At 40.8% G+C, this 27,758-nt stretch overlaps 4 protein-coding genes across 10 annotated transcripts in view; 3 read left to right on the forward strand and 1 right to left on the reverse strand.

Moving 5' to 3' along the window:
• The first annotated feature begins 1,637 nt into the window (after window positions 1-1,637).
• f10 (coagulation factor X) lies at window positions 1,638-10,048 on the forward strand. 5 transcript variants are annotated; one of them, XR_012407634.1, is made up of 9 exons: window positions 1,675-1,765; window positions 1,924-2,084; window positions 3,043-3,067; window positions 3,292-3,405; window positions 7,097-7,228; window positions 7,361-7,644; window positions 8,184-8,301; window positions 8,697-9,379; window positions 9,534-10,046. XR_012407634.1 is itself a non-coding variant. In XM_073953683.1 (9 exons), the coding sequence occupies exons 1-8, from the start codon at window positions 1,705-1,707 to the stop codon at window positions 9,314-9,316; spliced, it is 1,515 nt and encodes a 504-aa protein (XP_073809784.1). In that variant the 5' UTR covers window positions 1,675-1,704; the 3' UTR covers window positions 9,317-9,361; window positions 9,556-10,046. The 5 variants fall into 5 exon arrangements, 2 of the variants coding, with proteins under 2 accessions (NP_958870.3, XP_073809784.1); XR_012407617.1 differs by having other exon boundaries at window positions 9,542-10,046; XM_073953683.1 differs by having other exon boundaries at window positions 8,697-9,361; window positions 9,556-10,046.
• A 2,117-nt stretch (window positions 10,049-12,165) lies between these two features.
• prozb (protein Z, vitamin K-dependent plasma glycoprotein b) lies at window positions 12,166-19,881 on the forward strand. Its single transcript, NM_001326520.1, has 8 exons — window positions 12,166-12,252; window positions 12,797-12,960; window positions 16,013-16,037; window positions 16,268-16,381; window positions 16,462-16,593; window positions 18,591-18,655; window positions 18,745-18,862; window positions 19,067-19,881. The coding sequence occupies exons 1-8, from the start codon at window positions 12,177-12,179 to the stop codon at window positions 19,558-19,560; spliced, it is 1,188 nt and encodes a 395-aa protein (NP_001313449.1). The 5' UTR covers window positions 12,166-12,176; the 3' UTR covers window positions 19,561-19,881.
• pcid2 (PCI domain containing 2) lies at window positions 19,882-25,417 on the reverse strand. 2 transcript variants are annotated; one of them, NM_001007381.2, is given in 15 exon segments: window positions 19,882-20,280; window positions 20,538-20,661; window positions 20,741-20,866; window positions 21,029-21,102; window positions 21,327-21,427; window positions 21,647-21,788; window positions 21,961-22,036; window positions 22,231-22,334; window positions 22,481-22,535; window positions 22,636-22,677; window positions 22,776-22,841; window positions 23,757-23,830; window positions 24,033-24,122; window positions 24,213-24,293; window positions 25,347-25,417. In NM_001007381.2, coding segments are annotated over 14 exon segments (1,200 nt in total). In that variant the 5' UTR covers window positions 24,249-24,293; window positions 25,347-25,417; the 3' UTR covers window positions 19,882-20,190.
• Window positions 25,418-25,602: 185 nt separating this feature from the next.
• Window positions 25,603-27,758, forward strand: part of cul4a (cullin 4A) — an 11,114-nt gene continuing 8,958 nt past the window's right edge. Inside the window, exon 1 of one of the 2 annotated variants that reach the window (XM_073925505.1) lies at window positions 25,603-26,009. In XM_073925505.1, the coding sequence (XP_073781606.1) occupies window positions 25,904-26,009 (106 nt within the window). In that variant the 5' untranslated portion in view covers window positions 25,603-25,903. The remainder of the gene's footprint in view (window positions 26,010-27,758) is intronic. The other variant, NM_201027.2, reaches the window with a different exon arrangement.

Raw genomic sequence — 27,758 nt, forward strand, 5'->3', positions numbered from 1 at the left:
GTTTTCACAAATAATGAGTCAAAATTTAGCAAGTTTTTGATTAAAACAAGCAAAATAATCTGTCAGTGGGGTACGAATAATAATCTTATGTCAAAGCAAAAACAAGATTACTTTTCTCACCAATTGGCAGATTATTTTGCTTGTTTTAAGGAAAGAAATAACCTTATTTCTGCTAGTAATCTCGCATGTGATTCATAAGTAGCCCAATTGCATTGCCATAAATGTAATCTATATGTAATCCAAAAGTATTCCAATTGTATTGCCATAAAAGTAATCCAGATGTAATCCAAAAGTAGTCCAATTCTATTGCCATAAATGTAATATATATGAAATTCAAAAGTAGTTTGATTGTATTGCCATAAAGGTAATCTAAATGTAATCCAAAATTAGTCCAATTGTATTGCCATAAAAGTAATCCAGATGTAATCCAAAAGTAGTCTATTTGCATTGGACATGTAATCCAAAAGTAGCCCAATTGCATTGTCATAAATGTAATCAAAATATAATCCAAAAGTAGAGCAAATGAACTCCTGTTGAGGCTCTTGTTGATGATAAAGGATGAAGATATTTTGTTTTTCTATCTGTCAAAACAGAACAAGATTATTCTGCTTCAATATATGTGACGTCAAAAAAGGTAAGAGAAAAAGTAATTTACATGTAATCTAAAACTAGTCTGATTGCATTGTCATAAAAGTAATACAAATGTAATCCATAAGTAGTCACATATTGTGTGGTCACTGAAATTAATCATTTGTTAAAATGTACTAATTGTGTAAATACATGCAAGTAATTACATCTTTAATAAATTTCTTTAATTACACTGTTAACCATCCCTTACACCTTAAAACTACCCAGCCTGTCCTTAACCCAACGCGTATCCCACCTCAAGAGCACTAGAAGTGTTCTACAATACATTAACATATGTACGTACATTATATTGTATATTATATTTAATGTAAGTATATAGTGGTTAAGGCCACTTAATATAAAGTGGGTCCTAAAAATCTAAATATAATACAAAAGTAGTCAGATTACATTACCATAAATTAGTCATGTAAGAGATTATATTACTGACTACACATTTTGTTACCTAATTTATTAATGCTTTTCTTACTCCGAGTTTTTGTCTTGTTTCAAGTCCAAATATCTAAAATGTCTTAAATGAAGGAGCATTTTCTAGACTAGCAAAATACTGTCTTTTTTATTAAATAATGAGTCAAATTAAGAGAGTTTCTCCTTAAAACAAGCAGAATAATCTGCCAGTGGGAGAAGTAAATTGATAAAAATTTTATTTGAAGTAAGTTTAATTTGTCAGATTGTTCTGCTTGTCTTAAAGCAAACCTCACTCAATTTTGACTCATTATTTCTGAAGTCATTTAGCTCTCATCTAGAAAATGCTTCCTGATTTTAGAATATTTAGATATCCGGACTAGAAACAAGGCAAAAACTCTGAGTAGGGAGCATATTTTGCAGTGTGATGAGTGATCGGCCAGCTCTGGTCTGCGTCTCTGTAAATCTCCAGTATAGATAAGCTCAGACGTGTTCATATTCTCCAGTTTCATGATTGCGAGCGCTGCTGTTTCTCCATTTCTCCTCCCCCTGTTCCTCTGTTTCTCTTTCTCCCTCCCAGCTCTCAGTTCATTGACCTTCTCTCTGTTTTCTGAACGATCTTTTAAAGTGAAAGAGTGGACGCCGACACCGACCATGTCTTGGGTTTTCTGGAACTTTATATCTTTGTTTGTCACCCACAGTGTGTGTGCAGAAGGTGAGTGTGCTGTGGTGTTTACGTTCTCAAGCTGAAGTTCTGAGCGCTCCTCTTGGACTCTTTCTGACATGTTAGTTTGTTGTTTTGAGACTTAATCAATGCGATGTTCAATGATCAACATGACACAACACTCTGTTGATGATAATGATGTTTTGCAGTCTTCCTCAACACTCGAGATGCTAATCAGGTTCTGATTCGTCAGCGGCGCGCAAACTCCTTGTTCGAGGAGATGAAGAAGGGGAACATGGAGCGCGAGTGCATTGAGGAGCGCTGCAATTATGAGGAGGCCAGAGAAATCTTCGAAGATGTTAAAAAGACGGTCGGTGAATTGCTGATTCAAATTAGAATTGTTGGCTGAAATGGCATTTTTGTTTTTCAAAAATATGAGCTTGAAAATATGGGTGTTGACTGTTGAGCGCTGGAATCACAATATTTCCAGTCATAATCACTGTGCAATGTAAAGGGGCTTTCACACTGGGTGCAGAAAGCGATGCGCTATGAAACCCGTTAATTTATTCACACAGCCCAACTCATTCCACTGTGTGATTATTCTGCTCTTACTGCAAAAATGCTTTTCCTACTTAGTTTTTGTCTTGTTTATAGTCAAGATATCTAAACATTCTTAAATAAAAAGCATTCTTTAGACAAGACACTGTGCACTGTAAGGCAGCTCTCACACTGGACGCAGTAAGCGATGCAAAACCTATTTATTTCAATGTGCCATGCAAGGGTATTTTGTTGTCATGCCGACCAAAATGCAAGAGCATCGTAACACCACTGAATTGCGTGCACCGTGGTCGCATTCCAAAATAACTCATTCTGCTGTGTGGATATGACCATGCTGCGAAAGTCACGTGACATGACTTTAATTATTTCCATGTGAATCATTTCCACAAAATTGGGCTTTGCAGAGATATAAAAGCAGACTGCTGGAACGTTGCCAGGATGTGATGGAATAATAGTTATTATCAATTATTGCTTTTTCGTAACGTTGGAGACCAAAATTAATTTCGATTAAATGCAAAGCCCTAATCTGAACAGTGGATTTAGGTGTGGAAGCCAGAATATAAGCTGAATAATGCACTCCTGGCCACTGCATTATTATAACATAATGCACATCACAACCTCGAGGTGCATCCTTTTCTATTAATTACGAGTCAAAGTTAATTATTATTCCTTATAAACCATTTAAATTAATATCAAACACTACGCCTGCATCTGATGGTCAGTGTGTGTGTGTGTGTGTGTGTGTGTGTGTGTTCTGTTTCTTTCTTCAGGATGAGTTCTGGCACAAGTATGTTGGTGAGTGTCTATACGGATCCTTCAGTTCAGCTTGTTGTTAATAGTAAAGTCATGCAAGAGATTTTGTGCATGGAAATAGCGAACACATTAGCAGATTCTGCATTGTAAACCTTAAATAAAAAATACAAAAATATTACTTTATGTTTAGTTACTAAATTCTAAAATTGATTCCACGTAAATTTGCATATCTTGTTGTGTGTTTTTGTTTTGTGTTTTCTCTGCAGATGGAGATGCGTGTCTGTCTCACCCGTGTGTCAACGGTGGCCAGTGTAAAGATGCGATCGGGCCGTACACGTGTTTCTGTCAGCAAGGGTTCAAGGGCTACAACTGCGAGATCGGTAAAGAGCCATGCGAAGACCTGTAACACTACATCTGCATTATAACACACTCCTTCTGCATTAAAACAAACTCTGTCTACATTAAAATACACTCCAGCAGCATTATAACACAATCATCAGCATTGTAACACTCCATCTGCATTATAACACACTCTGTCTGCATTATAATACAATTGTCAGCTTTTTAACACCCAACAGCGTTATAACACACTCCAACTGCATTATAACACACCCAGTAGCATTATAACACACTTCGACTGCATTATAACACACTGCATCTGTATTATAACACACCCAGTAGCATTATAACACACTCCGACAGCATTATAACACACCCAGCAGCATTATAACACACTTCGACTGCATTATAACACACTGCATCTGTATTATAACACACCCCATCTACATTATAACACACTCCATCAGCATTATAACACACCCAGCAGCATTATAACACACTTCGACTGCATTATAACACACTCCATCAGCATTATAACACACCCAGTAGCATTATAACACACTCCATCAGCATTATAACACACCCAGTAGCATTATAACACACTCCATCAGCATTATAACACACCCAGTAGCATTATAACACACTCCATCAGCATTATAACACACCCAGCAGCATTATAACACACTCGATCAGCATTATAACACACCCAGCAGCATTATAACACGCTTCGACTGCATTATAACACACTCCATCAGCATTATAACACACCCAGTAGCATTATAACACACTCCATCAGCATTATAACACACCCAGTAGCATTATAACACACTCCATCAGCATTATAACACACCCAGTAGCATTATAACACACTCCATCAGCATTATAACACACCCAGTAGCATTATAACACACTCCATCAGCATTATAACACACCCAGCAGCATTATAACACACTCCATCAGCATTATAACACACCCAGCAGCATTATAACACGCTTCGACTGCATTATAACACACTCCATCAGCATTATAACACACCCAGTAGCATTATAACACACTCCATCAGCATTATAACACACCCAGTAGCATTATAACACACTCCGACAGCATTATAACACACCCAGTAGCATTATAACACACTTCGACTGCATTATAACACACTGCATCTGTATTATAACACACCCAGTAGCATTATAACACACTCCGACAGCATTATAACACACTTCGACTGCATTATAACACACTGCATCTGTATTATAACACACCCCATCTACATTATAACACACTCCATCAGCATTATAACACACCCAGCAGCATTATAACACACTTCGACTGCATTATAACACACTCCATCAGCATTATAACACACCCAGTAGCATTATAACACACTCCATCAGCATTATAACACACCCAGTAGCATTATAACACACTCCATCAGCATTATAACACACCCAGCAGCATTATAACACACTCCATCAGCATTATAACACACCCAGCAGCATTATAACACGCTTCGACTGCATTATAACACACTCCATCAGCATTATAACACACCCAGTAGCATTATAACACACTCCATCAGCATTATAACACACCCAGTAGCATTATAACACACTCCATCAGCATTATAACACACCCAGTAGCATTATAACACACTCCATCAGCATTATAACACACCCAGTAGCATTATAACACACTCCATCAGCATTATAACACACCCAGCAGCATTATAACACACTCCATCAGCATTATAACACACCCAGCAGCATTATAACACGCTTCGACTGCATTATAACACACTCCATCAGCATTATAACACACCCAGTAGCATTATAACACACTCCATCAGCATTATAACACACCCAGTAGCATTATAACACACTCCATCAGCATTATAACACACCCAGTAGCATTATAACACACTTCGACTGCATTATAACACACTGCATCTGTATTATAACACACCCAGTAGCATTATAACACACTCCGACAGCATTATAACACACCCAGCAGCATTATAACACACTTCGACTGCATTATAACACACTGCATCTGTATTATAACACACCCCATCTACATTATAACACACTCCATCAGCATTATAACACACCCAGCAGCATTATAACACACTTCGACTGCATTATAACACACTCCATCAGCATTATAACACACCCAGTAGCATTATAACACACTCCATCAGCATTATAACACACCCAGTAGCATTATAACACACTCCATCAGCATTATAACACACCCAGCAGCATTATAACACACTCCATCAGCATTATAACACACCCAGCAGCATTATAACACGCTTCGACTGCATTATAACACACTCCATCAGCATTATAACACACCCAGTAGCATTATAACACACTCCATCAGCATTATAACACACCCAGTAGCATTATAACACACTCCATCAGCATTATAACACACCCAGTAGCATTATAACACACTCCATCAGCATTATAACACACCCAGTAGCATTATAACACACTCCATCAGCATTATAACACACCCAGTAGCATTATAACACACTCCATCAGCATTATAACACACCCAGCAGCATTATAACACACTTCGACTGCATTATAACACACTCCATCAGCATTATAACACACCCAGTAGCATTATAACACACTCCATCAGCATTATAACACACCCAGTAGCATTATAACACACTCCATCAGCATTATAACACACCCAGTAGCATTATAACACACTCCATCAGCATTATAACACACCCAGCAGCATTATAACACACTTCGACTGCATTATAACACACTCCATCAGCATTATAACACACCCAGTAGCATTATAACACACTCCATCAGCATTATAACACACTCCATCAGCATTATAACACACCCAGCAGCATTATAACACACTTCGACTGCATTATAACACACTCCATCAGCATTATAACACACCCAGTAGCATTATAACACACTCCATCAGCATTATAACACACCCAGTAGCATTATAACACACTCCATCAGCATTATAACACACCCAGTAGCATTATAACACACTCCATTAGCATTATAACACACCCAGTAGCATTATAACACACTCCATCAGCATTATAACACACCCAGTAGCATTATAACACACTCCATCAGCATTATAACACACTTCAACTGCATTATGACACACCCCATCTTCATTATAACACACTCAGCAGCATTATAACACACTCTGTCAGCATTATAACACACTCTGTCAGCATTATAACACACTCAGCAGCATTATAACACACTCTGTCAGCATTATAACACACTCTGTCAGCATTATAACACACTCAGCAGCATTATAACACACTTCGACTGCATTATAACACACTGCATCTGTATTATGACACACCCCATCTTCATTATAACACACTCAGCAGCATTATAACACATTCTGACTGCATTATAACAAACTCAGCAGCATTATAACACACTCCATCAGCATTATAACACACTCTGTCCGCATTATAACACACTCAGCAGCATTATAACACACTTCGACTGCATTATAACACACTGCATCTGTATTATGACACACCCCATCTTCATTATAACACACTCAGCAGCATTATAACACATTCTGACTGCATTATAACACACTCTGTCAGCATTATAACACACTCAGCAGCATTATAACACACTCTATCAGCATTATAACACACTCTGTCCGCATTATAACGCACTCCGTCAGCCCCATTCACAGCTTTACTCATTTCTGCAGTGATTCCTGAACTCTGCGAGAATGAAAACGGAGGCTGTGATCATTTCTGTGAGGTGATGGAGAAGAATGTGGTCTGCTCGTGTGCTAATGGATATGAACTGGCCCCCAACGGGAAATCCTGCCAGTCTCAGGGTGGGTTTAAATGTGAATGAGATGTTAATTAAATGATATCCTCCATATTATTATTAAGATAAATCCCATTTATTATCATACGGAGCATTATTACTGATGTATTGCCAATGATATCACCCGTCCCTGTTTTAGATCCATTCAAATGTGGCGTCATTTATCCAAAGAAGACCAGAAGCATCTTCTTCCACACGCCGAACATCACCGAAAGCGAGAACGAAGAAGAGACGGAGCTGGAGGCCACCATAGAGCCGGTCTACAACCACTCGAACCCACTGAACAACCAGACCGACAGCATGTTCGGGCTCCACGAGCTGGAGATTATCGAGGAGGAACCAATCCTACCGGTGGTGTCCACAGCCGGAGACGGGAGGATCGTGAACGGTGTGGAGTGTCCACCTGGAGACTGTCCATGGCAGGTAACACAGACTTGTGTGCTGTTCAGATTGACTCCCCTCTGGTGATGCTGGTGCTGTTTTTGCCCCACTGATGCCATTTTAATCACATTTATTGATTGCATAGTCCTGACAGCAGATAATCCATGCATTATTGGCTGTTGCTGGTTTTCCCTGTTGGGATTAGGAGGTAACACGTGTAATTTGTCAGCATTCACCCTTCAGACTGGCCTGTGCTGTTTCTGTCTTTTATCTGGAGGTCAGTGGAGTACACCAGCAGATGATAGTGTGTGTGCAGGAATACACTCCCTGTGTTTACTGTGTTCTGACAGCTGAGGGGAGGATTTTCAGATTCTCAGACGCATCAAGGTAACTGTGCAAAGGTGATCAACTGATGATCAACTCTGAAATGACAGCTGTTACTTCTTCTCAACAGGGAAATCCAGCAAAAGTCAACAATGCATGATTATATGCGGTCACAGAATGACCTCTCTTCATTAGCTCGATGCTGTAAGCAGTAATGAAGCGTGTCTGAAATGAGTGTGTAAACGCTGTTCTCTCAGGCTCTCCTCATCAATGAAAATAACATGGGCTTCTGTGGCGGCACCATCCTGACCGAACACTTCATCCTGTCGGCCGCGCACTGCATGAACGAGTCGCTCTCCATCAGGGTGGTTGTAGGTATGAGCATTTATTCTGAGGTCACGCACACTACATGCAAGATGAAGCGCAGGGAGAAGCGTAATACTTACCGGCCGTTTACAGCTGGCCTCTTCATGTGTTTTTTCTGGCGGGTCAGCTATGGGAACGCATTCGAGACGGATGTACAGTGAATATGAGCACTTTAACTTCAGGAGGTGTTTTCTAGATGTAACTGCCTTTAAAAGCTCAGCACATTTTACTCCTCTCAAAATGAAAACATAAATGTGATGTATTTGACACTTTACTCAACGTAATCTAGCTGAATAATTAATAATAATAATGAACAGAGAACAATTAATAATAACATTAAGACTGCACACGTTCATTATGGTGATATATTAAACATATTCCTCATGCTTGTGTTTTTCTGTCAGGTGAGTACGACACGCTGGTCCCTGAGGGTCGCGAGGCCACGCATGATGTAGATGAGATTCTGATCCACAAGAACTACCAGCCTGACACCTACCACAACGACATCGCCCTCATCAAGCTCTCGAAACCCATCAAATTCACCAAATACATCATCCCCGCGTGTCTGCCGGAGATGAAGTTCGCTGAGCGTGTGCTGATGCAGCAGGATGACGGTCTGGTGAGCGGGTTCGGCCGCGTGCGTGAGGGAGGCCTGTCGTCCACCATCCTGCAGAAACTAACCGTGCCGTACGTCAACCGCGCTAAATGCATCGAGTCCAGCAATTTCAAGATCTCCGGCCGCATGTTCTGCGCCGGATACGACCAGGAGGAGAAAGATGCATGTCAGGGGGACAGCGGCGGGCCGCACGTCACGCGCTTCAAAAACACCTGGTTTATCACAGGTGTGGTGAGCTGGGGCGAAGGGTGCGCGCGCAAGGGGAAATACGGCGTCTACACACAGGTCTCCAAATACATCATGTGGATCAATAACGCAATGACGAAAGTCATGCCAGAGACCGGAGCGTCTTTAAAACCCAAAGCAAAGCGAGAGCTGCGGCACAAGACACCAATAAGAAGAGTCTGACTCCTCTGAGGAAAGCCTCATCTTTCATATGCATTTAATTACTCAGTCCACTAACAGCACAGGGCTCAAACTCAACTCCTGGAGGGCCGCTGCTCTGCACAGTTTTGCTCCAACCCTACTCAGACACACCTGATCCAGGTAATCAAGGTGTTCAGACTACTCTGAGTGGATCAGCTGTGTTTGAGTAGGGTTGGAGCAAAGCTGTGCAGAGCTGCAGCCCTCCAGGAGTTGAGTTTGAGCCCTGTGCTTTAAGGGAGAGTTCACCCAAAAGTTACTCGTCCTTTACCAGCTTCTAGTTTTCTGTTATAAAACAAAAGAAGAAGTTCTGAAGAATGTTGAACACCTTTATCTATTGGTTTTTATTCTTACTATGGAGGTCAGTGGTGTAACTTAAAAGTATGAATATTAATAATTAATGATAACAAGTTGCAATTTAATTATGAATATTTTAATTTTAATCGGATTTCATTACAATGGCTACAGGCTTTTGGCTTTCTTTAGAATATTTTCTTTTGTGTTTAAAAGAAGAAAGAAACTCTTAAATGTTTGGCAGTAAATAGTGGGTAAATGTAGATTTTTGGGTGAACTGTGGCTTTAGTGTAATCCTCATGTGTATTAATATCATGGTATTTCTAGTAAAATCACATTATGGAGGTAGAATGGTTCATCAATGCTTCGACCATCATCCAGATGAGATGTCTGAGTTTTAATAAAGATGATAAACTGATTCTATGAGCTGTTTCACTCATGTTTTTAGTCAAATACAGATTATAGATGAAGTCGAAGGCAACATTATTTACTCTCCAGTGAAATTTTCTTTAATACTTTTTCTTCTGCAGAAAGTTTATTTTAGTTTGGCTGTTGTTCATTTTTTAAGATCAATTTTTAAGATATTTAACATTAAGATAATTTTTTTAGTCCACAATCTACAAATTTATCTACAGAGCAAACCACTGTTGTCAAATTAACTTAGTTAAGCCTTAATTGAATACTACTTTAAGCTGAATACTAGTATCTTGAAAAATAGCTCGTGAAGTAATATGAACAGTCATCATGGCCAAGACAAAAGAAATTCATTCATTCATTTCCCTTCGGCTTAGTCTCTTTATTCTTCTGCTACACCACAGCGGAATGAACCACCAACTATTCCAGCTTTTATTTTACAGCGGATCCCCTTGCAGCTGCAAACCAGTACTGGGAAACACCCACACGCTAATCTAGTTGATCAGTTCCCCTATAGCGCATGTGTTTGGTCTGTGGGGAAAACCGGAGCACCCGGAGGAAACCCACGCCAACACGGGGAGAACATGCAAACTCCACACAGAAACACCAACTGACCCAGCCGGGACTCAAACCAGAGACCTTCTTGCTGTGAGGTCACAGTGTTAACCACTGAGGCACCATGCCGTCCCAAAGGGAATTATTGATGTCATTATGTTTTTAAAAATCGTATCCACACAGAGGCATGGGACAATAACCGGTTTCAAGGTTTACCATGGTTTGCAAAAGTGAAGGTATTAAAACCGCAACATTTTTTTGTTATACTGTTACAAGGTATATGTTAAGGGTTTTAAGTGTTTTTCATGTGTTGTTTGGCAGGGCAAGTTTATTTATATAGCACATTTCATACACAGTGGCAACTGTATGGAAATCTGTGTTTTTGAAGCTAATGAAGTCATTGGTTTATTCTAATTATGTAGCCTGACATGTTTTCTGTTCCAAAATATCATAATGTGTTTTAAAATGTAATATATTGTGGAAAATGGGTAAAAAATATGTTTGTTTTTTTTACTTAGACATTTAAAAAGAAATTATTTTACAGCAGTACACACAACACTGTGATAGCCTGATATTTTTATCTAAGGTTATCATACCGTCAAAAACATATATCCATGCCTATCCACACGCATGGGAAACATTTGAAAACTAATTAAATTAATCTTATAAAGTAGTCTTCAGCTGTATAAATCACACCTGTCAACCCTCCTGTTTTTCCCGGATTCTATAAACATGTCGACCTTGGTGTTTTTTTTTCAAACACAATTAATTTCATCTTAAATGAGCATAAAAAGTCAGGAAAGCAGTCGAACGCTTTCATTATAATATTAGATGTGTGCGTTTTTAAAGTGACACCTGTTATTTACTGTCATGAAAAAAAATCTCAATAAATGAGAGATTCATTCGTCAGAATGTGTGAGTTATACGGTGGAGAAACGGCTAATGAGATTTGATAGCTTGATTCTATTTCATTATATATAAATATTATTTTAGTAAGCTGTTTGCTAATGTAGTTGCTGCTAATGTATATATTTTTTCTTTTGTTAATAATAATTTTTAAAACAAATTACTGACCATTTAACTGTTTATTTACAATAAAACAGCTCCAAATTTAGTAATTTGGGGATTTTTTTAAGGGGGGGGTCACTTCAATATGGTGTGCATATCCCTTATTTTCACATCCCAATGTTGACAGGTATGCTAAATGTGTTTAATGGCCAAAAGTTAAAGCTGGAGGTGTTTGCAAACACAAGAATGAAGAGTTCAGTGGTCATGTTGACAGACTAGAGTCCAGACACACACTCTGAGCACACACACTAACAGCCTCTCAAACCATCACATCTAGCAAATACACACGACACAAATCACACTAATGCTTCAGCACTCCATCAGTGTGTGTTAATGAGCTGAAGGATAATTAATACATTGATGTTCTGAACCCGTCCTGTCGATCGTAGACCAGCGGTGAAAACATGACAGACACTGTTTGGACAGGGGCCGCTGTCATTGGCTGATTCAGCAGTGGGCGGGGCTACATGTGAGTTTGATCAGTGACTGACAGGAGCTTCTGTGGTGGACTGCGATGGAGTCGCTTGTATATCGTCTGCTGTTCTTCATGCTAATCACTCATCATGTGTCGTCTGGAGATCAGCGTACAGGTGAGACATTCAGCAATACTGTCCTTAATATAATATAACACTTTTCTGATATACAACATTAAAATGAGCCCATGATTTACTGTCCCTCAAGCCGTTATCAGTGTATGACTTTCTTCTGTCAGGGGTATTGTACAAGATTTACATTTAAGATTTACTTCATTCTGATTTTGATAACTGAGTTGTTGAAATAAAACTATAAACAAATTATATTTTAAATTCAATGAATCCATGTTTCTGTGTTCTCCCGCTGGCATCATGAGGGTTTATATTCATGATGAATAATGCTTTTAAAAGCTTCAATAAAGGGTCACAATCCAACAGCATTATACAGCAGAAATGCAATTTAAATCTACTCGACTGTGTTCGTCTGACAGAAGAAAGTCCCATACACCGAGGAGGGCTTCAGGGAGAGCAAATTAAGAGACTTTTTTTATTTTTGGGTGAATTACTCCATTAAACTAGCGAGATTAAAACACTGGTAGCTGGCGTTCCTCAGAGCACAGAGATGAGCGTGAGTGTGATGCTGTGTTTCTGTGTGTTTCAGTGTTTCGCTCGCGCCGGCGGGCCAACGCTCTGCTCCTGCGCTCCAGACGGGCCAATACATTTCTGCTGGAGGAGATCCTGCAGGGCAATCTGGAGCGCGAGTGTTATGAGGAGAAATGCAGTAAAGAAGAGGCCCGAGAATGCTTCGAGAACGACCAGAAGACGGTAAGACATCTGACCATCACCACACACACACACACACACACACACACACACACACGTTTACTCCAAAACAAATCTATTTACATTACCATCAACCAATTCTTATCATTTAAAGTCGCCCTGAAACAGAAGTGTGTCCTCTTTCCTGCTATCATGATGTACATTTAGCAGAAACGGTCCTGAAATCAGACAAGACTGTAGGGCGGGGCATGATTTTGTTCTGTGGGAACTGATTGGATTGTTGAAAGATAGGCGATGCTGACAAAATGAAGGAAGACTGACCAATGGACAAACTCAGAGCAGAATCAAGACACACCCTGATAGCCCCACCCTAAAGCACTGATAGCTCCACCCTAAAGCACTCATAGCTCCACCCCCAAAAAATTGAGTGTGAGCAGAATTGCAGATAAGCAGAGGGAGGTTATGGCCTTTGATTAAAGTTTATGAGGGTAAATTATTGTTTTATCTTTTTTGATCTTGGTGTGATCAACCTGTCACTCACATGAGATCCACCAATAGCAAACAACAACTATTCAAATATTCCTCATGGAGAAAACCAAACCACACCCACATTTGTTAGTTATTCAGAATCTTATAAATAGCCCTCGCTAATTTATTATTCTTTATTCAGTCATTAATTTTATTTTTGTGTTAGTCCCTTAATCAATCAGGGGTCGCCACAGTGGAATGAACCACCAACTATTCCAGCATATGTTTTACAAAGCGGATGCCCTTCCAGCCATAACCCAGTACTGGAAAGGACCCATATACACTCATTCACACACACACACACTCATACACTAGTGCCAGTGTAGTTGATCAGTTCCCCTATAGTGCATGTGTTTGGACTGTGGGGGAAACCGGAGCACCCGGAGGAAACCCACACCAACACGGGGAGAACATGCAAACTCCACACAGACACACCAACTGACCCAGCTGAGACTCGAACCAGAGACCTTGCTTTGAGGTGAGCGTGCTACCACTATGCCACCGTGTCGCCTGCGTATTCTTTATTGTAAATCACAGAAGGTAGACATTTGTTGCTAAACATTATTATAATTGGCTGGTCCTGTTGACAGACTGAACTGTTTAACAGCTGAAAAAGGACTCTTATAGTCTAGATGGGATACAGGTGCAGATGCTCACATCAATATAACATCATTTTTGTGACACTGTATAACAATAATGATTATTTTTACATTCCTGTGAGTGGTAGGTTTAGGGTTGAGGTGGACTTAGGCATTGATAAACCCCTATTTAATGGATAATTTAATAAATAACATAAAATATAGTCACTATAATTTCTGCATTTACATTACTGTGATGGTTAGGCTTGAGGTAGATGGGAAATTTAATAAGTAACTTAACGTTAATATAGACAATTGTCGTTAGGTTATCTTAGGACCGCAGCTGTATCCCTTCTAGCAACAGCCTTCTACAATAGTGCGAGCCGCCAAGCAGAGCACGGCTGTGCTTAATAAACAACACACGCCAGTCATTGTAAAAGAGTGTGACTAACTGTGAGGGAAAAGCTGAAAACAGAGGTGGAATGGAGATTCAACACATTCTGGTTATATCGAAAACCTTTTCTCTTTTTCATCACTGAAGTGAACATGCTGAATCTGCATCAGTGGCGTAGCGCAAAATGCGGAGGCCCCCCTGCAGGGATCGCTGATGGGGCCCCCTGATGAAGGGGGGGGGGGGGGTTGGATACGTCATACGTCAATTGCATATCACTGACGTCATCACGTTCTACCGTTTCTGTTTAACAGCCTATGGTTAATAAAGGGGTATTTATAATTGCACTACATATAAGCATGTTTATTTAACTAAATTTATTGCTGTTTGAATACAGTATATCATTATAGATGTGTAACGTTAGTGAATGTGCAGTAATCTTTCATATGAAATAAACTAAAATATCACTAAAATGTCACTAAAATATCTGTGATTGTGAACAAGAAAAGAATAAACGGTCCAATTAAATTGTTAAAATAAAGGAGAAGTAGATCGGTTTGACTGTACAAGTGAAATACCTTCACACTGCCTGTGCTAAATCATTTGTCGTCGGTACGCAGAGGGGTGATCTGCTCTCGGGCTGCAGGTGGGAGAGGCTGCTGTAGAGGACTGACTGGGCCGCCTGTCAGTGCTGTGAGGCGGGGGAGGGGCCGGCGGCATCACACGCAGCTCGTTGAGAAGAGTAGGGACGGTACAGTATGGACAAATGACAGTCTAAAAAATCTCCAATAACACACAAAAAAGTCGCTAGATTTGTCGCTAGGGGGGTCTGAAAAGTCGCTAAATCTAGTGACAAAGTCGCTAAGTTGGCAACATTGGCGGCAAGCAATCAGAATGAAGTAGTCCACCGCTTGAGAGGTGTTCAGAGAACACAGACCTGTGAACTTTGGTTCCGACCACAGTTGTTCCCAACAGTTTATTGAAAATCGCGAAGACGCGGGGCCCCCTAATTACGCGGGGCCCCCCCGCGGTGCGTGCCCTGCGGGCCCGTCCGCTACGCCACTGATCTGCATTATTGACAAAATCCCGTCTGGTCATCAACTCACCGATGGCAGGAGCAGAAGCGCAGGAATGGTGTTTTAATCGGGTATCCTGATGAAAGGTTAACTGGTTTCAGAAAGTCCGTCGTCATGTTTTTGTCTTTAATTACGCTTCATTACGATCACTGATGTTGATTATGACCGAATGCCCGCGAAACATGCGCGCCACAACTGAGCGCGGGCTAATTGACTCCTCCCACTTCATGACGACTGTTTAAAAAGCACAGCTGTTTCATCATAATTAATTTTCTTTACTTTCATTTAATTCGTTTTTTGTCAGTGGAAATGAAAAAGGGAGAGAAAATGAGTTTATCAGGTGACCTTAATAACACATGACCCCGTGAAGCCCCGCCCTCGAGCTTAAATACTTCGTTGTAAATGTTTTAGCTTTTATTAAGTTATAACATTTTATTAAGTTATAAGTTTTCAAATAGTATAACTAAATGCTACTGAAAGTTTAACCTAACTCACTCATACATCTCTTTTCCCTGTTAAAGAATGAGTTCTGGGCCAAATACTATGGTGAGTGACCTTCAGAATGTTTATTCAATGATTGAATGAAATGATTCTGACAGCTTGTTTACATTATTTAAAGATAATTTTTAATTGTTTTAGACTTTTACATAAAGCCTTGTGCTCTTCATTTGTTCTATGTTTAATTATTTATATTTTGAAGTCTTTTCAGTTTAGATACTAAAGCTCCTCTGCTATATTACTGCAGTTGTATTAAATGAGCATATTTCGGCTGTCAGATGGAGACCAGTGCAGATCTAACCCGTGTCAACATGGCGGCACGTGTAAGGATGGCATCGGCCGATACACCTGTACCTGTGCGGAGGCGTACAGCGGGCACGACTGTCAGACAGGTAAATGTGCAATTGGCACCAGTGAACATGAGATCAGTGTGTCTGATGCATGTCTGACGCTTCACCCTGCTGTTTTCCAGATAAATCCCAGTGTCCATCTGCTGGCCCTTTAGCATGTGAGCACTTCTGCAGGCCGTCAACAGCTGCATACCGATGCTTCTGTGCTCGCGGATACACACTCAACAGCGACGGCAGGAGCTGCTCACCTAACGGTACTCAAACACTCACAAATCACTCAAACACTTGCTGAAACACACAAATCACTGAAACTCGCTGCATTTAATTGCTTCATTACCACTGCATCTTTGCTTCATTACCGCAATATTACTTCATTTATGCAATATTACCGCTACATCTTTGTTTTATTATTGCTGTATCTTTGCTTCATTACCGCTACATCTTTGGTTTATTATTACTGTATTTATGCATCATTACGGCAACATCTTTGCTTCATTACTGCTACATATTTGTTTCATTAGTGCTGTATCTATGCATCATTACCGCTACATCTTTGCTTCATTACCGCTACATCATTGTTGCATAACTGCTGCATCTTTGCTTCATTATTGTTGTATCTATGCTTCATTACCGCTACATCTTTGGTTTATTATTACTGTATTTATGCATTATTACCGCTACATCTTTGCTTCATTAATGCTACATCTGTTTTATTATCGCTGTATCTATGCATCATTACCGCTACATCTTTGCTTCATTACAGCTACATCTGTTTTATTATTGCTGTATCTTTGCTTCATTACCGCTACATCTTTGGTTTATTATTACTGTATTTATGCATCATTACCGCTACATCTTTGCTTCATTACTGCTACATATTTGTTACATTATTGCTCTATCTTTGCTTCATTACCACTACATATTTGTTTCATTAGTGCTGTATCTATGCATCATTATTTCATTAGTGCTGTATCTATGCATCATTACCGCTACATATTTGTTTCATTAGTGCTGTATCTATGCATCATTATTTCATTAGTGCTGTATCTATGCATCATTACCGCTACATATTTGTTTCATTAGTGCTGTATCTATGCATCATTATTTCATTAGTGCTGTATCTATGCATCATTACCGCTACATATTTGTTTCATTAGTGCTGTATCTATGCATCATTACCGCTACATATTTGTTTCATTAGTGCTGTATCTATGCATCATTACCGCTACATATTTGTTTCATTAGTGCTGTATCTATGCATCATTACCGCTACATATTTGTTTCATTTGTGCTGTATCTATGCATCATTAACACTGCATCTTTGCTTCATTACCGCTACATATTTGTTTCATTAGTGCTGTATCTATGCATCATTATTTCATTAGTGCTGTATCTATGCATCATTACCGCTACATATTTGTTTCATTAGTGCTGTATCTATGCATCAATACCGCTACATATTTGTTTCATTAGTGCTGTATCTATGCATCATTAACACTGCATCTTTGCTTCATTACCGCTACATATTTGTTTCATTAGTGCTGTATCTATGCATCATTATTTCATTAGTGCTGTATCTATGCATCATTACCGCTACATATTTGTTTCATTAGTGCTGTATCTATGCATCATTACCGCTACATATTTATTTCATTAGTGCTGTATCTATGCATCAATACCGCTACATATTTGTTTCATTAGTGCTGTATCTATGCATCATTAACACTGCATCTTTGCTTCATTACCGCTACATATTTGTTTCATTAGTGCTGTATCTATGCATCATTATTTCATTAGTGCTGTATCTATGCATCATTACTGCTACATATTTGTTTCATTAGTGCTGTATCTATGCATCAATACCGGTACATCTTTGCTTCATTACCGCTACATCATTGTTGCATAACTGCTGCATCTTTGCTTCATTATTGTTGTATCTATGCTTCATTACCGCTAGATCTTTGGTTTATTATTACTGTATTTATGCATTATTACCGCTACATATATATTTCATCATTGCTGTATGTATGCCTCAGTACCTCTGCATCTTTACCGCTCCGTCCTTGTTACATTTCTGCTGAATTGTGCTTCTTTACTGCTGCATTATTAGAAACTGCATATTTGCCTCATTTCTGCAGACCACAGAGTATGTGCTATTAATCACAAAATGATGGGTTAATTTCTTAGGAAAGACACGAGCATAAATATAAAAGGACTTCAATGCAATGTAAATCATTCTCGTTCTTCTCAGTCCAGAACCCGTGCGGGACGACGGAGATGTCCAGTTTCTGTCCTGATGGACGCTGCTCATGGGAGGTGAAAAGTAGATGAATCATCTTCAAACATGATCAGCCAATCAGAAGAGCAGCTGTTGAATATTCATCAGAGATGTGTGTTTTCTGCAGGTGAGGTTTCTGAACGCCAGCGGTCATGACGTGTGTCACGGTGTGATTCTGGGCCAGAAGTCTATTCTGACATCAGCCACATGTATGACTGCACTGCAGGATCTGCACTTCACTGTCGGTGAGAAACACACACTCATGTTTATCTCTGAGCCGAGAGCCATGTGTGGAGGTGCTGATCTGCATGTGTGTTATACCCGTCAACCCATTTTCCCAGGATTCTCCCATATTTGTTCTACTGCGGGGTGGTAATTTGTTTGTTTTCTGTGGGGGGGTTGAGGTAATCCCTTATTTGCGTGTTGACATGGTGTCTGGTGTTTTCCAGCGGTGGGCGTCTCCACTGCAGCTGTGCGCGTCTCCAGCTGGACACCTCATAAGCGTTTCCTCTCTGGTCCGGATGATGACCTGTGTTTCCTGGAGCTGCAGGAGCCGTTCCCCCCCAACATCAGCACCGTCCCGCTCTGCCTGCCTGAGAAAGACTACAGCGAGAACATCCTGATGAGGGCAGGGCGAGAGGGTGTGGCCGAGGGCGGAGCCACATACTCATACCTGTCATTGGACGACTGCCGTGACGCTCTGAACCTCACCTTCGTGATGACCAATAAGATGTTCTGCATGAAGCGTGAGTCTGCAGGCTCCGAGCGCTGCACTGTGAGCTCCGGCAGCCCCGCCGCCACACTGGAGGGAAAAACAGCCTTTCTGACAGGCGTGTCTCTGTCTGCGGGACGCTGCGGGGACACACTGCTGTTCACCAAACTGTCCCGATACCTGCACTGGCTGCGGCCGCTGCTGCTCGCCTCCGAGAGGGAGCAACCCTGAGAGGGAAACAGACTATACACAGAGCAGGATCTGATTTTGAAAGTAATGCAGTGCAATATTGAGCTGCTCCTTACTTGAGTTACTGAAGAGGAACTAGTAGCTTTACTTGGTTACCTGTTATGGTGAGTAATACGTTACATTACTGTTGAGTTATTTATAGCGATTCTAAAAATGATTGCATTGCAGTCGAGATTTAAAAGATAATAAGTTAAGAATTGTTTTATTTTAAAAACGATTTCCTGAAAACTCAGATGAGAATCAGTGTTTGGCTGAAAAAAATAATAAATTAAATAAATAAAATGACTACAACTGACAACAAAATACTTTCTTTCTTTTTTATGTGACATAATGTTCATTAAACATGTTATTCCTGTAAGATTCAACATCCGTAATGTGTACAAATCTGGATTAAATGTGAGTCATGTATAAAATAATATATTGTTTAATGCAATATAATTAAAATATTGCCATTCTAATGATTTTAGGCTGAATTTATAAATGATTGATCAGTAATTAAAAAAAGAAAATGTACAAAACAGTGTGATGTTTATCTAACAATATTCAGAAGAATATAAGACCGAAGCTCTGAGGATCAGTGTGTCTGTGATGGTGCATTCTGGGAGATGGAGTTCAGGAGATGCTGGACAGCGGAGGGAAGGGATTCTGCTTGCTGACCACCAGCTTCTGGTGCTGATGGGAAATATAGCCCTTAATGTGACCCTGAGAGACACAAAACACATAATCATATTCATAACTCATGAACTGGAAAGAAGAGAAGCAGCACCAGAATATGACCTGCAGACAGCGAGAACTCAAACCAAAATCATTTGATGCTGAAATATAAACTCAAATATTGCATGAAGGATCCATTAGAAATGTTGCCTTGTTGACTAATAATGATGTGTGTGAGGAGTGTGTGTGTGTGTGTGTGTGTGTGTGTGTGTGTGTGTGTGTGTGTGTGTGTGTGTGTGTCTCACCATGTAGATGAGGTTGGCCAGAATGCACTGCACCTCGTCGATGTCCACGTCCTCCACCTTCATCATCTGCAGCGACACCAGAAATGCAGCCAGAGGAAGCTGATGAGTCCTCAGGAGATGATACCTGCAGAGGAAGAAGATGTGATCTGCATGATCTGGGTGAACCACACACACACACACACACACACACACACAACACTCACACTTTCTTGAAGAGGTTTCTGTAGGTGATGATCTTCAGCTTCTCCAGGATGAGGAAGATCCCGCAGCGGATGAAGAACGTCTCGTGTTTGACCAGAGCGGCGTTCAGCAGCAGCAGATTCCCCTCACTGACACACACACACACACACACACACACACACACACACGAGCAGAGGATGATATGATGATTAAGACCTACAGCAATTTTACTGTGTGTGTGTGTGTGTGTGTGTGTGTGTGTGTGTGTGTGTGTGTGTGTGTGTGTGTGTGTGTGTGTGTGTGTGTTTTACCTGACAGCTTTAGTGACATCAGCAAACTGCATGAGGTCATATTTCTTCAGTAGCTGGTGTGTGGGCATGTGACCCTAAAAAAACCACACACACACACACACACACACACACTACTGTCACTTACACTGTTGCGCAACAGATCACGTTTACACAATCACATTTAGATTGGATAATTGCTGATTATCTGTGGAAACAAACATTTTAAGAGTTTGCACATTTAATCATAATGAAAATAAGAATTAATAATCATATAATAATCATAATAAATAATAATAACAATAATAAATGACATGTTTACCAGCAGCATCTTAACGGGCAGCAGGTAGATGAGGATCAGCCGCTTGTTCCTCTGGCAGGAGCGATGGCAGTGGGTAAAGGAGAACGACAGACACTCCTCAGCTGCACACACACACACACCTTCATCATCATCATCATCATCATCATCAACATCATCATTATGTACTGTAACATCATCACACTATAACAGCCCTCATCATCATCACATACCATCAACATGACAACCAAATTATTCATCATCTTCATCATAATTATCACCATAACAATCATCATCACCAAGCTTCCACCATAATGGCCATCCTCATCCTCATGTGGTCAGACCTGGTTTGAAGTCGCTGTCGAACATGGCCTTCCTGCCCACGTAGTATTTGTAGGTGACGCGCTGAGCCATGGTGTACTCGTCCTTCAGGTTGGAGCTGTCGATGGCGCGGATGAGCGGCTTACACAGGTGCAGCTTATTGATCTGACACACACACACACACACACACACACACACACACACATCAACTAGAGTCAGACATGTTGACCTGGCGGCGAACAGAAGACTGGATCACTACTCAAAGTGTCTGACTGAAGCAGTGACTGTAATAAAGATGTGGAAATATGATAAATACAGATACAGTATAGACTCTTACTTTGAAATAGATCTTGAAGAGCTGATTGATGAGGAACAACATTCCCCATTTCTTCGAGTCGTCAATCCCAGCGCGACTGAAACACACACACACACACACATGTCATGTGACCGTATGGATGGACCCAGACTCACATTAACGCAGCTCATGTTATAGGACAGATCATTTCAGATCAGCGTCTGAGCAACAGCTGCTGTGAGCGTCCCAGACGTGAGGCTTTGACCGAGTGTGTAACAGACAGATATGAGTACCGCTGTAATGTGCACTCACTTGTCGCTGGCACACACTCTGAAGCAGCTCATTAGCTGCTCCGCCGCTTTCTCCAGCATATCTCCAACCTTCCCTTTGCCCTTCTGCTGCAGCTGCTGCTCCGCCTGGACACACACACATACATACATAAATGCATGCATACACACATGCACAACACACACACAGGTATACAAACACATAGACACCCAAGCATGAACACACACACACACAAACGCACCCATGTACACACTAATGCAGCAGTTCCACTCACATTATTGGCGAATATCCTGAGGTCAAGGGTCACGGCGAACATGATGGGCAGTGCCCTGAAACACACAGATCATCATCAGTGACGCGCACACACACACACACACACACACACACATTTGATTTAATAAAACACAAATAATATAACACACATCTCACCAGTTCTCCTCTTTATGAGCCTGAAACGCCTTCAGAAATGATGTTCAGTGTGTTAAAGATCAAACACTGATAAACACACACACACACACACACACACACACACACAGAGTCACTCTGGAAGATCTGAAGACAAAGGATATTGAACTACCACCGTCTGGCATTTGTAGGCCTCCACAAAGTCATGGTTGGACACCGCGAACGTACATCTGCAGAGGGGAACACACACACACACACACACACACACACACGTGTAAAAACATGCAGAATACACAAACAGAACACAGTAAATAATGCTGCTAACATACAGTAAATAGAGTAAACATGCAGTAAATATGCGGTAAACATGCCGTAAATGTGTGGTAAACATGCAGTGAATATGCAGTAAATATGTGGTGAACATGCGGTAAATATGCAGTAAATATGCACTGAACAATGCAGTGAACATGCAGTAAATGTGTGGTAAACATGCAGTGAATAAGTGGTAAACATGCAGTGAATATGCAGTAAATATGCAGTAAATGTGTAGTAAACATGCAGAAAATATGCAATGAACATGCAGTAAACATGCAGAAAATATGCAGTGAACGATGCAGTAAACATGCAGTAAATGTGTGGTAAACATGCAATAAACATGCAGTGAACGATGCAGTAAACATGCAGTAAATATGCAATGAACATGCAGTAAACATGCAGTGAACGATGCAGTAAACATGCAGAAAATGTGTGGTAAACATGCAATAAACATGCAGTGAACGATGCAGTAAACATGCAGTAAATATGCAATGAACATGCAGTAAACATGCAGTGAACGATGCAGTAAACATGCAGTAAATGTGTGGTAAACATGCAATAAACATGCAGTGAACGATGCAGTAAACATGCAGTAAATATGCAATGAACATGCAGTAAACATGCAGTGAACGATGCAGTAAACATGCAGTAAATATGCAATGAACATGCAGTAAACATGCAGTGAACGATGCAGTAAACATGCAGTAAATGTGTGGTAAACATGCAATAAACATGCAGTGAACGATGCAGTAAACATGCAGTAAATATGCAATGAACATGCAGTAAACATGCAGTGAACACAGCACTGCAGACTGATGCAGCACACACACCTGAGATGAGCGGCCACCATCTCATCATACGGCGGCTCCAGCAGCTGCTGACACTTCTCCTCTGGACTGGACAACTGTCACACACACACACACACACACACACACACACACACACACACACACACACACACACACACACACACAATAACTCTTAATGCAAGAGCCCTTTGCACGAGGAAGCTGATATTTGAGGGCATGCAGCAGCAGAAAGCCTGTGGTGCAGTTCTCTAGTAGCCTAAGCAGTGTGTATTAACTAGTAATAATGTATTGAAACACCTGCAGGCGAGGGTTGGCCACGTGTGGATGCTTGAAGGACAGCATCTCTGCGCAGAAGGAGCCGTCTCTGCTGTCTATGGCCTCCAGAACCTGCAGAGAGGATCATTAACACTGAACACAGACACAAACACACACACACACGATGAGGAGCTGCAGGTGCTCAGACAGAAACACACTCACCTGCTGCAGGTACTGGTTCAGAGTGATATGAGCCATTTCCTGATCTCTGAAGTGAGGGTCTATAGCACTGAGAAATGCCTACTGAGAAGAGCACAGCATTAATGAGATTATACACACGTCACCTGCACACTACAGCTGAAAACACTATAATCCATACACCTAGGATGTAAATGAAGTGTGCACACTACTGAGGGTATATAGCACAGAGAGATGCCTATTGAGGGGACGACAGCATAGATAAGACTACAAACACATCACCTGCACACTACAGCTGAAAACAACATAATCCAAACAAGTAGGGTCTAAATAAAGTGTGCACACTAATAAGGGTATATAGCACAAACAGCTGCCTACTGAGGAGACCAAAGCATTAATGAGACTATAGACACGTCACCTGCACACTAGAGCTGAAAACACTACAATCCACACAGCTAGGGTGTAAATAAAGTGTGCACACTATTAAGGGTATATAGCACAAACAGCTGCCTACTGGTGAAACTATCGCATTAATGAGTCACCTGCACACTAGAGCTGAAAACACTACAATCCAAACAGCTAGGGTGTAAATGAAGCGTGCACACTGTTGAGGCAATACAGCAGAGATATGCCTACTGAGTACACTACCCGCACTAATGAGATCATACACCCATCACATGCACACTAGAGCTGAACACAATATAATACATATGACTAGGGTGTAAATGAAGTGTACACACTACTGAGGGTATATAGCACAGATATGCCTACTGAGTACACCACCAGCACTAATGAGATTATACACCCGTCACATGCACACTAGAGCTGAAAACGCTACAATCCAAATAGCTAGGGTGTAAATGAAGTGTGCGCACTACTAAGGGTATATAACACAAACAGCTGCCTACTGGTGAAACTACCGCATTAAGGAGTCTATAAACACGTGTCACCTGCACACTAGAGCTGAAAACACTATAACACACACAGCTCAGGGTGTAAGTGAAGTGTCTAGTGTGCACTAACTAGGGCTCTAGTGTGCGAAACAAACACTGCGGTTTATTCATTCATTCGCTCGCTGACTGATTAACCTTTACCATGAAGGAATACAGCAGCATTCACCACAATAATGACATAAGTTATAATAAATCATATATTTACCCAACATTAATTCACATCACTTCGCGCGCGTGCTTCTTTCCTCCAAACGCCACCGACGTCACTTCCTGTTTACATCTGAGCGCACGCAGCTGAGGATTGGCATCTGCACTTTCAACATATTAAAGTATTCACAGAACACCTCGGATTCATTAACGTGTGACATTTCAGTCGTGTATATTCATAATTCTGCCGTGTGGTGATGTCACGTGTTTTCTCCGTTATTCGCCAGATGTTCGGTGTCTGATGTTCGGCGGCCGCAGATTCGCCGTGTGTGTGTTTGTTTGCCATCTTGTCATGCTAGCGCCCGCGGGTCACTCACGCGGAATATGGAGTGTGTATGATAAATATGAGGGATATCTGCAGGTGTGTGTGTGCAGGTGTCGGTCCACAGTGGCGGCGGGAGTCTCTTCACGAGCTTTAATCGCCCCATGGCTGTGATTGTGTGTTGTCAGAGCTAACGGCTAACAGCTCGACTCTCGCGCTAGCGTTGTTGTTATCGTCATTATTATTAATATTATAGTTTTACACCGTCAAATGCACTGAGGCCAGAGCAGCTCATGATGGCAGAAGATGTTCAGCACCAGCAGAAGTCCAGCTTTAATGGACTCAGCAAATCCGCCAAAGCAGGAGCGTCGAAGAAGCTGGTCATCAAGAACTTTAAAGGTGAGTTTAGGCTCATTCAGCTAATATTACAACTTTACTCTCATTATTGACTAATACTGTAGTACTCACAACAGAGTAAACAGCCTACAGAGAGCACACTAGCAAGTCAAGGGATTTTATTTGCCTACACACTATAGTATAGTGAATTATACTGTATGTTTAATGGTGTCCACAGCTCTTTATTAATGAACGCTGCAGAATACTGTCGTGTTAACTATAATAATTGATCAACTGTAATAAATACTGTAGTATATTTTAGTTTTACTACAGTAAACTGGTGTATTGTAGTGTAAAATACTCTATAGTTGTAGAAAACTAGTGTTGTGTCATCAGAATAAAGTATTCAGGGGTGATGTGGTGGCTCAGGGGTATGGACCGGTGTAAGATTCTGATGTATGATAACCTTGGATAAAATGGCCATGGTTTGGCGGTATTAAGATTACTGCTCTATCATATATTCTTTTTAAATGTCTGAGTAAAAACAAGGTTTCTGCAGGTTTCATCACGTCAAATTTAAGACCTTTTTAAGACCATTATCAATGAAATTGCAGAATTTCACAGGGCGAAACGTTCATAATTTTCTGTAATAACCACAGGGTGTCCGCGTGGTCTTAAAAGCTATTAAAGGGCCACGAAACCCTCCTGTTTCAGCAGGGTGTTTTCACACCTCTAGTTTGGAAATAGTCAGGAAAGGGGGCGTGTCCAGCTCTGTTTAGGGGGAGTGTGGGAGGAGGGAAAGAGGGAAGGTGCCTAAAAATTTGCATAAAAATGGGAGTTTCCGTTTGGGCACATGCTTATTTATTAATTCGTTCATTTTCTTGTCGGCTTATTCCCTTTATTAATCCGGGATCGCCACAGCGGAGTGAACCACCAACTTATCCAGCAAGTTTTTACGCAGAGGATGCCCTTCCAGCCGCAACCCATCTCTGGGAAAACATGCTGATTTACACAGAGGCAAAACAAACACACAGACGCAGAGCAGAAAGAGTGACGGTGTCTACATGGACATCAGTAATCAAATTATTAGCCAAAATATTAAATGCTGGACTTTAACTGCAGTTTGGCTCTTTCACTCAGGAATTTCATTCATGCCCCTCGTGACAAACGAGATATTTGATTTGAGGAGCTGCTGGACGTGTGTATTTTTCATGCAATGTTTGTTACCGCACAGCGAATGAGAGACTAAACCCTCCGCATTTCTCGGTAACCTACATGCACTCAGTAGGCAGATCTTTCAGTCCACAATATTGTAGTGATGTTAACCTACTGAACACTGAGTAACTGAGTAATCATTCTGACTAAGGTCCGTCTTTAAACACTGAGGGCTCTAGTTTGAAGATGTATGTTTGTGAATGAGGGGGTGTGAGTGTTTCCCAGTAATGGCTTGCAGCTGCAAGGGCATCCGCGGTGTAAAACATATGCTGGATAAGTTGGCGGTTCATTCCGCTGTGGCGACCCCAGATTAATAAAGGGACTAAGCCAAAAAGAAAATGAATGAATGAATGAATGAAATACACTGTAAGTTAAAATCTCGCCAGTGCTTTCAGTGGAGACTTAAAGTGCTTATTTGGTCTTAAAATGTATGAAAAGAGTCTTAAAAGGTATTGAATTTCACTGTCAGATTCCTGTATAAACTCTGAACCAGTGGATTTATTTAATTCCCCAATTAAAATTAAATTTCAGTTCTTTCTCAGCCACAATTTTAAATATTGTGTCAAAACAATCAATTTCTGGTGATGTACATCTATA

Source organism: Danio rerio, chromosome 1, assembly GCF_049306965.1.
Source record: "Danio rerio strain Tuebingen ecotype United States chromosome 1, GRCz12tu, whole genome shotgun sequence".
Classification (NCBI taxonomy): Eukaryota; Metazoa; Chordata; class Actinopteri; order Cypriniformes; family Danionidae; genus Danio; species Danio rerio.

Coding starts and splice junctions, on each gene's coding strand:
- f10 (NM_201462.3), top strand. CDS start 1,705: ATGTCTTGGGTTTTCTGGAACTTTATATCTTTGTTTGTCACCCACAGT. Junction 3,068..3,291: donor GTTCTGGCACAAGTATGTTG/GTGAGTGTCTAT, acceptor TTTTCTCTGCAG/ATGGAGATGCGTGTCTGTCT. Junction 7,229..7,360: donor GAAATCCTGCCAGTCTCAGG/GTGGGTTTAAAT, acceptor TCCCTGTTTTAG/ATCCATTCAAATGTGGCGTC.
- prozb (NM_001326520.1), top strand. CDS start 12,177: ATGGAGTCGCTTGTATATCGTCTGCTGTTCTTCATGCTAATCACTCAT. Junction 12,961..16,012: donor TCGAGAACGACCAGAAGACG/GTAAGACATCTG, acceptor TCCCTGTTAAAG/AATGAGTTCTGGGCCAAATA. Junction 18,863..19,066: donor GGATCTGCACTTCACTGTCG/GTGAGAAACACA, acceptor GGTGTTTTCCAG/CGGTGGGCGTCTCCACTGCA.
- pcid2 (XM_005168000.6), bottom strand. CDS start 24,248: ATGGCTCATATCACTCTGAACCAGTACCTGCAGCAG. Junction 24,123..24,212: donor TGAACCAGTACCTGCAGCAG/GTGAGTGTGTTT, acceptor TCCTCTCTGCAG/GTTCTGGAGGCCATAGACAG. Junction 22,335..22,480: donor TCAGGATATTCGCCAATAAT/GTGAGTGGAACT, acceptor GTGTGTGTCCAG/GCGGAGCAGCAGCTGCAGCA.